This window comes from Sesamum indicum, linkage group LG11 (genome assembly GCF_000512975.1).
Source record: "Sesamum indicum cultivar Zhongzhi No. 13 linkage group LG11, S_indicum_v1.0, whole genome shotgun sequence".
Lineage (NCBI taxonomy): Eukaryota > Viridiplantae > Streptophyta > Magnoliopsida > Lamiales > Pedaliaceae > Sesamum > Sesamum indicum.
This window is the reverse complement of record NC_026155.1, coordinates 2903148-2917548: the sequence shown is the minus strand read 5'-3', so window position 1 is coordinate 2917548 and position 14401 is coordinate 2903148. Positions and strand designations below refer to the sequence as shown.

General features: G+C 37.1%; 1 protein-coding gene across 1 annotated transcript; it reads right to left on the bottom strand.

Moving 5' to 3' along the window:
• Window positions 4987–12991, bottom strand: LOC105173324. The gene is made up of 3 exons (XM_011095024.1): window positions 12956–12991; window positions 5459–5656; window positions 4987–5370 (listed from the first exon to the last, which is right to left on the bottom strand). Exons 1-3 carry the CDS (start codon window positions 12989–12991, stop codon window positions 4987–4989), a joined length of 618 nt encoding a protein of 205 aa, XP_011093326.1.

Below are 14401 nucleotides of genomic sequence, written 5' to 3'. Positions count from 1 at the left end.
AGTGTATTTAATCCCAACATAAAAAATAAAAAAAACGTGGTTCATTTTGAAGGCAAATTCTGTTTCCAAAAACAAGAAAACGCTGAAAACCAGAAAAGTGCGACTTTGACACTCTGAAATGTACGAGTCATAATTATTAACCAGCATCCAAATTGACTGCTCCTATTGCACCCATGTGGTGTGTTTTCTACATCCTTTGTTATTTGAATGTCACCGACATGAACCGTAATGACGATGAAGAGTTTATTATTTTATATGAATATATTATGAGATAATAATTGTCGGCACTGAAATAATCGTCAAGTTTAACTTACTAATATGATAATGGGTCACGATGATCAAGTTGAACAAATATCTCAATGAGCATATTAAGTTTACTTCAAAATGTACGGTGGGTGGGATCAGGGTAATCCAACCCACGACCGAATTAAACAAATAAAAAAAGGTTGGTTCGGCCTAGGCCCACTTGGAACCAGATTAGTCCTGGCCGGTCTAGGAATCAATACCTAGGACCAGCCCGGCTCAATGACCCAGGACCACTTGATCCTGAATCGGATTTGGGCTGGACCTGTTCGGCTTTTTTTTTTAAAAAAATTGATGGCATATAATTTTTATTTTATTATTCTAAGTTGACTATTCTAATAGTGTTTCTATACTTTTGAAACTCTAAAAATATTTTTCCTATTGTTCTAATTCTAATTTTTCAGTACTTTAATTCATTAGTACTCTTTTTTTTTTCAAAATTTATTCCAAGTCCTCTTTGAATTTATTATTGATCTATACACTTAGGATGACCCAAGCTTTGAAGCAAGCCCAATAGGCCAAGTGACCTAGAAAGGAGGAGAGTGGGCTTAGGCCCACCTTGATTCTACCTAACTTCGCAAAAGAAACTCGGGTGATTCAACCTTCCTAAAGAACTCGCTAAGCAGGGATGGCCCAAGTAAACTGCAGGCCCAAGATAGAAAATGATGGCCCAAGAATACACATCGAACTTGGTCCAAACTTGAAGCCCAATTTAAATGATGATTCAAGAAAACTTATCCATGTGGCAACGTTTCCTCACGAGTGGCATTCAGCTTGTCCGAACAGAGAAGACAACTTCGGTCATAATAAGGAGCGGTTGATAGGTCTCCTCACGAACCTAGCACTCTTAAGACCAAGAGACCCCCACTAAAGCCTTACCAGTCAGCGGATAAGAGCAGCCTCAACCCTATCCTAACACCCTAACCAACTCCTTCGAGATTCGGGAGAAGGGATACACTCCTACCTGACAGGGACATCTTTCTATATATACAGGTTTTATTTCCCTCAAAAGGGGACAACTCTCTTGCTTTCAAAATTATCTTTGTGCACTCTGCAGCATAATATCGCACTACTGCAGTCATTCTTAATTTTATTCGTCATATTCGAATTTCTATCTGAGATATTTTATTCTTTTTGTTCATTTTATCTTAAATTCGTCACTAACTTGGGTTTCGAATTGCTAATATTTTTTTTTTCAGGTTTCCTCTTTAGGACCCTTACACATTTTGGCCCATGCTCTACACATCAATCCAAGATAATTGGCGTTATCTGTGGGAAATCATAGAGTTAAAGATGTGAGTAACAATGGAGACACCTAGCAATGTGCAAAGCAAGTCGAAGGCTGGGAAGGTTGTTGGCGGTACCCAGGCTCTACATGTTATACCAAAGTCTCCTTTGGCTCTAGCCTCTGGAGTGGCTCTCCTAGGTGCTTCCAAGCCCCTGGACTCATTGGCCGATCCCCTGTGTGGTAGTACTTCTTTGATACCACTTCGGGAAAACTGTTCCTAGCCCTCATAGGGACGATCCAGCAAATGATTGCTACTTCCATCTGATAACAACTTACGACGTTGCCCCCCCCCCCACCACATGGCGATCCCCTCTGATATAGGCATACCGGAGGAAGGTAGTCAGGCAGAGTATTTGCAAAAAGGTCTTTAAGATGTCCAATACCAGGTTATGGGGGCACCCCTTAAGGAGCAACTGGGTATCCCTTTTACCGAAGGAGTGATGTCGAACGAATTACTCCTTAATTGCAGGACTCCAGATATAGCTGAATATGATGGTACCACCAATCCCCAAGAGCACCTCTCACGTTTTGAAAATGCAGAACTCTTACATCGATACACAGATGGGATCAAGTGTCAAGTTTCGTTCCTTCTTTTTGCACCAGTTTTCCAGTAGTAGGAAACATAGGAAGACTGAATTAAGCCTTTACTATACGTCAAAAGGAAGGTGAATCTTTGAAGGAGTAACTTCAAAAGTTCAATACTATCGTCGTTGAAGTCGTTTCAGCTATCTAAGAAGTCAAAGCCAGTGATTCTGGGCTCGTTATTGGAAATTTTTTCAAATCCTTAGCCAAAAGCCTGCCACCAAATTTGATACCCTTTTGGCTTGAGCAGCAAAATGTATTAATACGGAATATGCCCAAGCCTCCAAGAGAGAAGGACGTGAGGAGAAGTAAAAAAAAAACAACGAGGAGCGCCGATCTGAAAAACCACAATCGAACTTCAGGGACAAGAAGCCATCCTGACAAAAGATGAATGTTGTATACAACCCACTGATCGTCCCTCTAATTGTCCACACCACACTATGAAATAGATATAGTACTTTTTTTACTGCTAGATAGAACAAAGAACAAGAAGAAAAAGCAACTCCAAACAAACACTATGGTGCTTTTGGATTGTTTTATGTTCTAACTTGAATCAAATTCGACATAGAACAAAAAGGACAATATTTTGAGAGAGAAAAGATCAAAATTTCGTGGCTTATTGGTAGGTTATGTTGGATATGTTTGTAGTTTTGTATATTACAAATAATTGAATTCAAAATTTCATAACTAACAAGTTTGCCTCCAACGCAATCTATACACCCACATCCATATAACCCTCAACCATGATGAAACAACCACTCCATCATGTTCATCATGGTGAGGAGTTTCAACTTCTTAACTTGCTCCAACCTCCTTCAAATAGGCTTGGACTTTAAGTATGCATCGGGCGTAATTTAATCAAATTAAATCAAGCCTAACCAAAGTCCATTGGATAATAACTAATTAAATTAATTTTTGCCCAACTAAGTCCAAAGATCATTTAATTCAATTAAATTAATAACTAATTAATTCAATTTTTGCCCAATCTAAGCCCAAATACTAATTAATTGATCCAATTAATTAATTAAGCCAAATTTAATAAATTAATCTAATTAATATAAAGGTGGTAAGTCCAAAAATTAATTAATTTAATTAATTAATTCTTAAGCCATCCATCGAACGGATTATTAAATAAATGATCCGATCATTTATATATTCTCCTTGAATTAATTTAATCCAATTAAATTAATTCATTTCTTCTCGAATTAATGCTAAATTAATTACACCAAGTACTACCGCCGCCGGCAGAGCACCGCCCATCGGAGAAACAGAACCCCTTAGATGGCCAAACATAGCCGTCCGACTAGCAGTGCTCCCCAGCTTCGCCGTTCGCCCAAAAGTAGCTCCTAGCCCGCCAGACGACGGCCTTGGAAGCTGAACCGTCACCTCATTCAAACTCACCGTTGGTGGAGTAGCAGTCATCGGAAAAGGAACAGCCGACGATTCTTCATCCAAACGATCATCCCCCTCGTTCAAACTCGTCGCCGCCCCAACAGCGCCTGTCAGAATTCCTCACGTCGCTGGAGTAAGCCCAAAAATCACTTCCTTCGCACTGGTTTAGTTCTCGCCCATTTTTCCAATCACCGGCATAAGGAGGCACCGGCCAGCCATATGAAAACCACGGGAGAGAGGGTGGGCATTCATTGTGAACAGAAGTGGCTACTGTCGTTGATTTCCACCATGGCCAAACCTCGCCTCCCAATGCGATGTCAGCGCTGCCAACGCCACCATGGAAGCAGCGTCGCCTTCGTCCACCACCCTATTCGCAAGGCGCAGAAATTCATCAATATTGAAGTCATGAGGCAAAGGGTCTACTCCTCGTCCGCCTTATATGGAACTTGAAGAGGCGCCGTCAAACCCTAAAAATGGCGGTCGTTCCATATCTGCTGTTTCTGTGGCCAAGACTCGATCTTTCACATTCAGAATTGTTCTTGCCGCCTCCACAAAGCTTGGGCCATCCTCAGGCCCCGGAAAAATGCCGTCCACCATCTTTCACATTCAGAATTGTTCGCGAGAAAGCTGCGGTTCATGTTGACTCTCGCCTCTGCCGTCCTCCTCACGACGGCCACCATCATCCTCGACGTCCCCATCATCGCCCATGTCCCCGGCCGCCGTGTGCATGGATAGGGCATTAGTGTGTGTATTTTGTGGTGTGCTAGTGTGTATCAGAGAAGAGAGAGAATTTGGAGAGTCCATTTTTTCTTACGATCAGTTTCTTTAGTTTCAGACTTATTGGATATACGGATATCAAGATATCATACTCGGAACATAAGAATAATCATTCAAGTCGGTGTATCGTAGAATCTGGCCATGTGATTTTAAATCAGATCATCTGATATGATCTAATGGACATGGTCTTATATATATTTAAATTTGTCGTGAATCGGGTGCCCAAATTTTAAGATATCGTAATTGTTTATTAAACTTTTTGATCTCGTTGTATATATTATAAAATAATAATTAAAATTCTTCAACCATCACTATTATTATCATTATCATTATTTTTAGATTAACTCATAGGAATCACTAAATTTTGACATAAATTTATAAATAATAAAATAGATTGCATTATGCATAGTATGTATCTGATATAAATATAAAACACAAAAATAAATAAAAAATCATAAGTGAATTACTTGTCAGTTCAAAAAAGTATAACGTAATACAAATATATATTAAAATATAACATAAAGTTTATATATGTCATATTAAATAATAATTTTAATTATAAAAAATATTATAATTTACTAAGTTGTTGATTAAATTTATTTTTGTATAAAGATTAAATGTTTAAATAAAAGTACCATAATTTATTAGTCGAGCTCAAAATCGACCCGGCTCGCAAAATTCGCGAGCCGACTCGACTCATATGCCACCCCTACTACCAATACCGACGGTGCAGACTTTTGAACTGCTACCTCGTACGCGACCAACGTGTTTATCAACTCATGAAGATCTTTGTCAAGCCCATTCATGTTACAGTTCAGGATAAATGGGTTAAAGAAGGGAGGAAGAGACTGAAGGATCACATAAATGTACGTCTCTTTTTCAAGATCAATCTTGAGGTCCTTGAGCTTCTCCATAAGGGATAACATCTTAACCCTATGCTTCTGTACAGAAGATTCTTCAATCATCTTGGCACCCAAAAATGCTTTTGTCACGGTGTATATAATATGCCGGTTTGAAACCGCATAAACCTGGCTCATGAGAGCATTATCGATTTGACATCATCATACCTATCGTACTGTTTTTGGATGTCATTGGTCATTGACTCCAGTGCAATACTACGAACCTTTCAGTCTCGAACGTCAAACGTTCTTCGCATGTGGACCCTTCTAGCAAAGTTCGAGGAAGAGACCTATCCAAAACATAGGTCTGGTTCTCAAAGTCTAAGACAATCCTAAGATTTTGCATCCAATCATTGTAGTTTGTTTCATTAAATTTATTAGCCTCAAGAATAGCAGTGAGTGAATTCTTAGACATCTACATCAAACATAAATATAAATTTAGTAGATTATTGCAATATTAAATGTCAAGTATAAGATTTAGTCTTCAGTCATTAACCCGTCTCATTATTTCTTCAGAAAGCCCATAACTCTCAAGGGGGGTTTTCGAAGAACCATTTCCTAGTGGGCGTGGAGTCCACAAACGCAATTTTTCATGCCCCACTTTTACGATTCACATGGAAAAAGACTTTATGGGAGGTAACCTATATCATTACCATCTAATGAGATCCCCAAATTATTTTGCCTCACCCCTTCAAGTGATCTGGAGGACTCTAACTGAATCACATTACTCAGTGTTAGACCCGACCTATCAATCAAATGAATATCTCAACTATCGCCCCCCACGACTCATGAGACAATGAAATAGGAGTATATTCCATTCGATCACAACAATAGTGTAGCTTTCTTCCACTCCAAACGTACCATGACGTGAGACCACGAATGGGTGAAAGTAGCATCCACACCATATTATTGTGGATGAAGGCTTGGATTTAATCAAACCTTTTGAATTTTAATCCATTATGAGCCTAATTTAACTTGGACCATCCAAGTGACAGCTAACATTGTTATAACCGAGACCTCATCATTATAAGATTTTTGCATGCATGAATTTTAATCATTGAGTAAATATATATGCATTCCAAACACATCATACTTCAAATATTAAAACATACACCATATGCAAAATAAGCCTAGCATGCCCCTGCTGGATAATCACAAGCTCAATACAAAGTGACCCACTGAGCCCCAATGAGTCTATGGTCAATCTATGGTGTGGCCTAACTATAATGGGTTACTTCATTTTTTTGTTTTTCTTCCATCATGAGTTCCAACTTCACCTCCTTGGAAGCTTACATTTATTTAAAATAAATAAAACCTCACATTCCTAACTATATTCATTACAACTAAAATTGAAAACCCTAATCAAAAGTTGGGGGGAGTACAAAAGGAGGGAAAAAACAAGCCTTATTATTCCAAGGTTAAAAACGAAAGAAGGAAATAAAACAAAGAGACACACAAGCCTCACCCAACATAAAGTAAACATTGCATTCGGCTAATGGGTTTTGTGATCATCCACATTGTTTATCCAATAAACAACAATTAACACATTTATATCAAACATAAACATGCTAAATAAATAAATAGAATCCATGTAATTAACAATAGATATCCAATATCAAATACCAAAAATATAATTAAATACAGAAAATAACATACTAATAATGGAACTAAAAAATGGATATCAATCATACATTCAATGTACAATTTTTTGGTTTGTTTAGAAACTATTTTCAAATTAATTTACGGCAGAGTTTAATTTTGGAAAAAATCTAATTTCATTGAAATTAAAATTAGCCAAAATTAATAATTTCAAAAGAATTACAGAAATTAGAAAAATCTAATTTTATGAGAAAAATGGCACAAAACGGCCAAGTTCGTTAAAACAGCAGACGGTTGTCTGCTGCCGACCGCGTGCACACGTGCAGGCGTCCCTACCTACTACCTAGTGACCAGCCGGCAGGGCAATAACGATCGTTTTTTCAAAAAAAAAAAAAAAGAATTTGAAATTTCTGCAATTAAAAACTGAAATAAGATCATGTATTTACTGAAAATTCAATTTCAAAAAATGCATAGATATCCATAATTTAAAAGCAAAATTAAAACATATTTTCCAAACATATACCCATACTTCAAAGTCACAAAACATGTTTCAGAAAACAAATTAAACACGTTGTTCATGCTCAACACATAATAACATGTTAATCCTAAAGCCACAACACCGAACCGGCCTTTGATACCACTGAAAAAATCGGTATGGCCCGGGAGCATGGCGGAAGCGTGAAATAAAAAAAAATAATTCAAAGGGGTGTTCCCTTTGAAATTCCCGCGCATTTGATGTTTGTCAAAAACATAATAATAAATATATAAGCATGCTAGACATGTATTGCTAAAGGATGAAACAAAAACATAGAAATACAGCTTGAAACTTTACCTTTTGCTTATATAGATGAGCAGCAACGTGCATTGTTTTCCTTTTCGTTCCTCTTTCGTTCACTTATGGATTCAAATTAGAACCCCTCTAATTTGTCCATACCATACTATGGAATAGATATAGTTCTTTTTCTATTGCGAGAAAGAACAAAAAACAAGAAGAAAAAACAACTCCAAACAAACACTATTGATTAGTGCTTTTGGATTGTTTTATATTCTAACTTGAATCAAATTTAATATAGAACAAAAAAGAAAATATTTTGAGAGAGAAAAAGGGAGCAAAATTTCGTGGCTTATTGGTAGGTTATGTTGGATATGTGTGTAGTTTTGTATATTACATACAATTGAATTTAAAATTCAATAACTATTAAGTTTGCCGCCCAAGGCAACCTATACATCCACATCGATATAACCTTCAACCATGATGAAATAACTACTCCATCATGTTCATCATGGTGAAGAGTTTCAACTCCTTCTTAACTTGCTCCAACCTCCCTCAAATCGGCTTGGACTTCAAGTATGCACCGGGTTTGATATAATCAAATTAAATTAAGCCCAATCAAAGTTCACTGGACAATAATGAATTAAATTAATTTTAGCCCAACTAAGGCCAAAGATTCATTAATCTAATTAAATAAATGTAAGCTCAAACACTAATTAATTGATCCAATCAATTAATTAAGCCAAACATAATAAATTAATGCAATTAATATAAAGGTGTTATGCCCAAAAATTAATTAATTCTTGAGTCATCCATCAAATGGATTATTCAATAAATGATACAATCATTTATATATTCTCTTTGAATTAATTTAATCCAATTAAATTAATTCATTTTTTCTCGAATTAATTTCATATTAAGTCCACTAATTCCATAGTTATTTGTGTATGACTCTTTAGGTTCATCCTCAACTAAACTTGGGCAATATGTCCAATAAAAATAATTAATTAAATTTATTTTAATTAATTATTTCTAATTAACTATTAATCGGAAACGTCGATCACAATGGATGGTCGTCTAGCAACGATCCATGAAACTAGAGACTAAGTGAATGTTGGCGTGAATATTTAGACTCTCGAGTTCCATACGGGTCCGGTCCTTCCATCAACCATCTTCCAGCCTTAGTCTAGGCCATAGAATTGGACGTTAGTTTCTATCCTGGACCAGGCAACTATGTTGAATACTTGAGATGCGTTTACTCTATTGATTGACAAAGGAAATCATTTTCTATTCGACCAATCGCCATGGCCATAGACTTAGAGAGTCTAAACCATCTCAGAGCGCATAGGAGATATATCCATCATATACTGATAGGGGGGAGTTCTATCTTGAAATCCACCATCCTCACTATATACTCCGACTACACTGGATAATGCTTATAACGACCACATCGAAAATACAGTCATCTCTTGCTAGAACCAAGATATAGCCATCATTTGCATGTGACGGCCATGATTCCTCAAGTCCAATGACTAATCCTATATTATCGGAGCCAGGAACTCAAGTCATACCGACCAAGCCTCCAAGTGTTCCATATGATGATTCTCGTGAGTCAGTTCAATCAATTAACAACCTTGTCAATTAATCCACTAAAATTACAAAGACATCCCCTGTCTGTCGCTGAAGAAACACGACACTCATCCAATGAATGCAAAATTTAGTACAAAAGCCTCTTTAGGACTTTTGATGCCTAGCCTCGAGGTCCTTGATTTTGAATATTTCAGACCAACCCTCAGAAGTTAGTTTCATAGCTGTCATCCAATAATCAGCCCGACTACATGGGTCATTCAATTGGTCTGTAAACATTTGTTGGGACGTTAAAAACGTAAATAATAAGCACAACAAACATATGGTGTGACAAATAAATGCTTACCACATTCGTCAAAATAATATCACGTTCATAAAGATTGCTAAATGGCCCCAAAACTGCCAATCCAATTGGCTTTCTGGTCACCTATTCTAATACAAGCTCCACCTCCAGCCACCTGTATAAGAGGATAGGCCAGAATCTATCCTTTCAGATGTGGTCTCAGAGATATCATCACCTGGAACCTCCCCTATGAACATCACTAGCTCATCCGAGGAAGAAATTATAGTACAAGAAAGTGATGAAGAAATATGACAAAAACAAAAAAATCAAGAAAGAAGAAGAAGGGGCCAAGGAGATTTTATTCACAAACCTGGGAATGTTTCTCTCATCAAAAGCTTGAGAAAGTGAGGGTTGACAGTGTGGCTAGAATAAAGGAAGAAAAGGGGAGGTTAAGCCCACCCCAAACCTAGGTTAAGCGGTTACCAAAGACGAGGGTGCACGGGAAGCTTAAAGGTCCACGCCTCCTCCCCCCCAATAATGTAGCTGCAATGATGGCTCGCCTAAGCCATCAATTCAAAATTGATAAGAGAACAAAGTATAGAGCGCGCAAAGACCGAGGGGGAAAATTAGGCAAGAAGAAATGAAGAGAGATCCAGACGAAAGAGGTCATTTGCAACCTAAGATGAAGGAGCTCCCTTGAGTGGTTGTGAAAATTCTCCTACTCTAAGAAAGAGACTTGGGACATACTCTTCGTTAGAGTACGGGAGACTGTGTGATGTATACGCCTAGGATGGTCCATGCTTTTAAGCAAGGCCAACAGCCCGGGTGACCCAAAATTGAGGAGTGTGGGCTTAGGCCCACCTTAATTCTACCTAACCTCGCAAGAAGGGCTCGGATGATTTAACCTTCCTAAAGAACCCGCTAAGCCTTGATGGCCCAAGATAGAAAAAGGTGGCCCATGAATACACATCGAACTTGGTCGAAACTTGAAGCCCAATTTAAATGATTATTCAAGAAAACTTACCTAAGTGGCAACACTTCCTCACACGTGGCATCCAGCTTATCCTGACAGAGAAGACAGCTTGGGTCACAGGCTCCTAGCGGAAAGGGTTCCCAGGCCAACAAGTCTCCTCACGAACCCAGGACTCTTACCAAGAGACCCCTACTAAACCATTCAGGGAATAAGAGCAGCCTCAACCCTATCCTAACAGCCTATCCAACTCCTTCAAGATTTCAGGAGAAGGTATACACCGCTACCCGACAAGGACAACCTTCTATAAACATAGCTTTTATTCCCCTTGAAAGGGAACGACTCTCTTGCTTTCAAAATTGTCTTTGTGCACTCTGTAGCATAATATCGTGTGTTCTTGGGGTCATTCTTAATTTTATTCATCATACTGGAATTTCTATTTGAGATTTTTTATTCTTCTTGTTCATTTGATCGTAAATTCGTCACTAAATTGGGTGTTGGTGTACTAATATTTTTTTGTAGGTTTCCTCTTCAAGACCCTTACATTTTGGCCTAAGCTCTATAGATCAATCTTCGACACACATCAATTATCATTAAGTTTATTATTGTAAGTTTGTTAGTTAAATTATTATCCTTAACTATTATTTTCTATATATATCGTGTGATTTAATTTATTATTTATTTATTTCATAATAAAATTATAAATTTCAATAATTATTTATAAGACTATCATTAACAAAAATAATAAAACAAGCACATCCGAGCTTGATGTGGGCCTGGTCCGGGCCTCAATTGGGCCGGGTTCGGGCTTCAACTAAGTTGGTCCATGGGCTGGGGCTAGGTTTAGAAATGGACCCAATTGGGGCCACTTAAAGGCCCAGACCACCCCAAAGATCGGCCATGAATAATAGTGGGTTGGTCCTTGGTCAGTTTTTTCGGACTGGTCCGTGTCACACTATGCACCTTGAGGTTCACTTGATTGAGACTATCGAACAACCACAAAATTTATCTTAATCGAGTTTTTTTTCTAGAAATATATATATATGGGATAACTACATTTACACCCTTTAACCTCTAGTATGTTTACACAAATCACCCCTATCTTTTAGATAATTACATGCACCAACTAAAAAATCACTATCACTTACACAAAACCACCCCTTACTTTTTTAAAAATTTACACACACCCCTATTTTTTTATTTTTTTGCTGTTAGGGGTAGTTTCTTAATTATGCAAAAGAGAAGAGTGGTTTGTGTAAATAAACCATAGGTCAGGAAGTGTAAATGTAATTATCCCTTTATATATGGGAAATATGTGTATGTTATTTGCTTTACTTTTAGGGTTCATTGCAATTAGATTCTCTTTAAAATTGTAAAATTACACTTTCTCCAAACATATTTTGAAATTACATTGACCCCCTCCAAAAAAAATTTGTTTACATGTGATCCCCTTCTATTAGGTTTTGAACAATATTTTGAAAAAGGACCAAAGATTGAACCATTTAAGTTACAGGGTTATTGAATCATTGGTCTAACCAATTGAATTGTAATAAAAAAAGAAAAGAAAAGATTGATCTAGACCCTATTATGTATATGTGTGTATGTGTATATAGACGAAATATATCAATATATTATATATCAATTAATTAAGTTAAAAAAATATAATAAGTGAATTTAAATAATTACACAATCCAATTTAACATAGCAAGTGCATAATTTTAACCAAAATGTAGACTGAATAGATAAACAATTAAACAAAAGTGTTAAAAGTACTATAATTTGATAAAATCATGATCAAATTAATTTCAATCATTTTCATTAAAAAATTTCACTATAATAAGTACTTTTTCTTTATCTAGCATGTTCGAGAATTTGTATTCTTTATTAAAGTATAAGGCTGTGTTTACTGGATGGGACAGGATATCCCTACCTGGGATTGATTTGGGACAACCTAGTGGATTTATCCCAAATGGGACAGGCTACACATACGTTTACTAGGGCATACAGAATCCACATTTTATCCGCCGAAATGTGTTTACAGTCACAGATTAAGTGGGATTATTTAATTGTGGAATTACTTTCTTGTACCCTTGAATTTGAAATTCCACCTTGCCTAACATGTGCCCTAGTTCGCCTTTCCCCTGGTTTACCCATTTCTGTTTTTTTTCGATTGACACATAGAGGCGAAGCTGGAGCATCTGCAGGTTTGGAAGAATGGCACGACGTTGACAATAATTTTCTTGGTAAGTTTCCACAACACCTTCTCGTTCTCTACAACCATTTATTAACATGGTTTACCCCTTTTTCAAGTTCTAGGGTTAATCAATCGTAGTCCCTCTGCGATGCACCAAGCCGATTCTGTGGCATTGGAACAATTTCCGAACAACTGTGAGTCAGCTTATCACTGTTTCTTACTCAGTCATGCTACAATTTGTTGATATATACATTCTAATTTGTGCCACAAATTATTTTACCCATTTGTGTTTTATGCGCGGTATTATACCTTACATTCTGCCTCTGCCTTCACCTTGTTATACATCGTTATGCACTGTCAGCATATACTATAACTTGACACCCATGTTATTTGTAATTGTGTCTATTACACAACCCTTTGTGCTTTCGATCGTATTGTACTACACCATACTATCTGGTAGAATGGGTATTTTACACTATCCAATGGCAAATTCCTACTCTGAATACATTTTAGTTTTCCCCTGATTCCATTTACATTCATATGGTTCAGAGTAATATAGAGTAGAAACCACTGAAGGCCATCTAATATCGGACATTTGATCCTCGTAATATTGCATCGCTGCACTTAATCTATAGGGAATACTACATGGAGAACAATCAGTTCACACACAATTTCAATAGTACCAATTCTGGGGGTAGATCGACTAGTAGGCAGCGTTTCTCTGGGTCATCCGAGGTTGTACTGTGGTTTTACAGTTGTGATAAAGATGTCGTTCTACGAACTTCATGGACTAGTCTTAATCTAGGTTGAAGATTTCGAGGTTGCCCTAGTAGTGAGGTTCGTTTTAAAAATTTAATGATCTCCAAATAATATTAGGTCAATTGTTGTCAATGAGCCTCAGCATCAACGTATGATTTTTACTTTCGTTGTGCTTGTATAATTAAGGATAGGTACATACATCACATATCATTGTTTTAATATTCAAGGCCGTTATTGTGGCACATTCGAATGGGTTGCCCCCCCCCCCATGTGTTGTAGGTCCAAAGAGATTATACCTAGATTGCTTAACAGAATCTCAGAATATGAAAGTCGCATGAAACGTTTCAATGAACGTCTCGAAGCTGAGGAGACGCATCGACATACTTTGCAGAAGTATTGTATCGTCTTACTAGTTGTTTGGCTATTGACCCTTTGGATTGCTCTCAAGGGTTAACTTTGTTGGAGCAGTCGTTGTTAGTATATTTTGTTTATTGCTCAAATATTTGATCCCTGTCGTAGTTTATGTACTTGTCCTTTTCATGTGCGCTACAATTGATAACTCAGTCGTGTACAATTTTAATTGTGTATGAATCATATTGCCTCGTTTATGCTTAAATGTATATCAACTTCTTTCACCTATTTGTCACCAATGTTATGTTGTGCTTTGCGTACATTGAACGTTTCAAACAAGTCTAATATTCCTGCCATTTGATTATCAACCGTTAGGGCAACAACCAATGCATTACATCTTCTTTGCACTCGGTACATTACTACATTAACCAGTACTCTTCTTAACAGTTTCTATGGAGTGATTTTTTGGGTCGAATATAAGTTGTCTCTTATAATTCTATGCTACAATTTACAATGCACCTTCCATTTTAGTTTATTGGTTTCCATTCTATGCTACAGTTTATAGTACACCACTTCATATATAAGAATATCATTAAGGCTGTAGTATTTTCATTCAGGAAGACCCATCCTCATCCCCCAAAAAAA

What these genes read in the sequence shown, in the direction of transcription:
- LOC105173324 (XM_011095024.1), bottom strand. Translation starts at nt 12,991, where the DNA reads ATGTATAACAAGGTGAAGGCAGAGGCAGAATGTAAG. An exon ending in AGGCAGAGGCAGAATGTAAG is followed by an intron (nt 5,657 to 12,955) that starts GTATAATACCGC and finishes TGTTTGATGTAG; the next exon opens with ATGTCTAAGAATTCACTCAC. An exon ending in TCGAGACTGAAAGGTTCGTA is followed by an intron (nt 5,371 to 5,458) that starts GTATTGCACTGG and finishes CTCATGAGCCAG; the next exon opens with GTTTATGCGGTTTCAAACCG.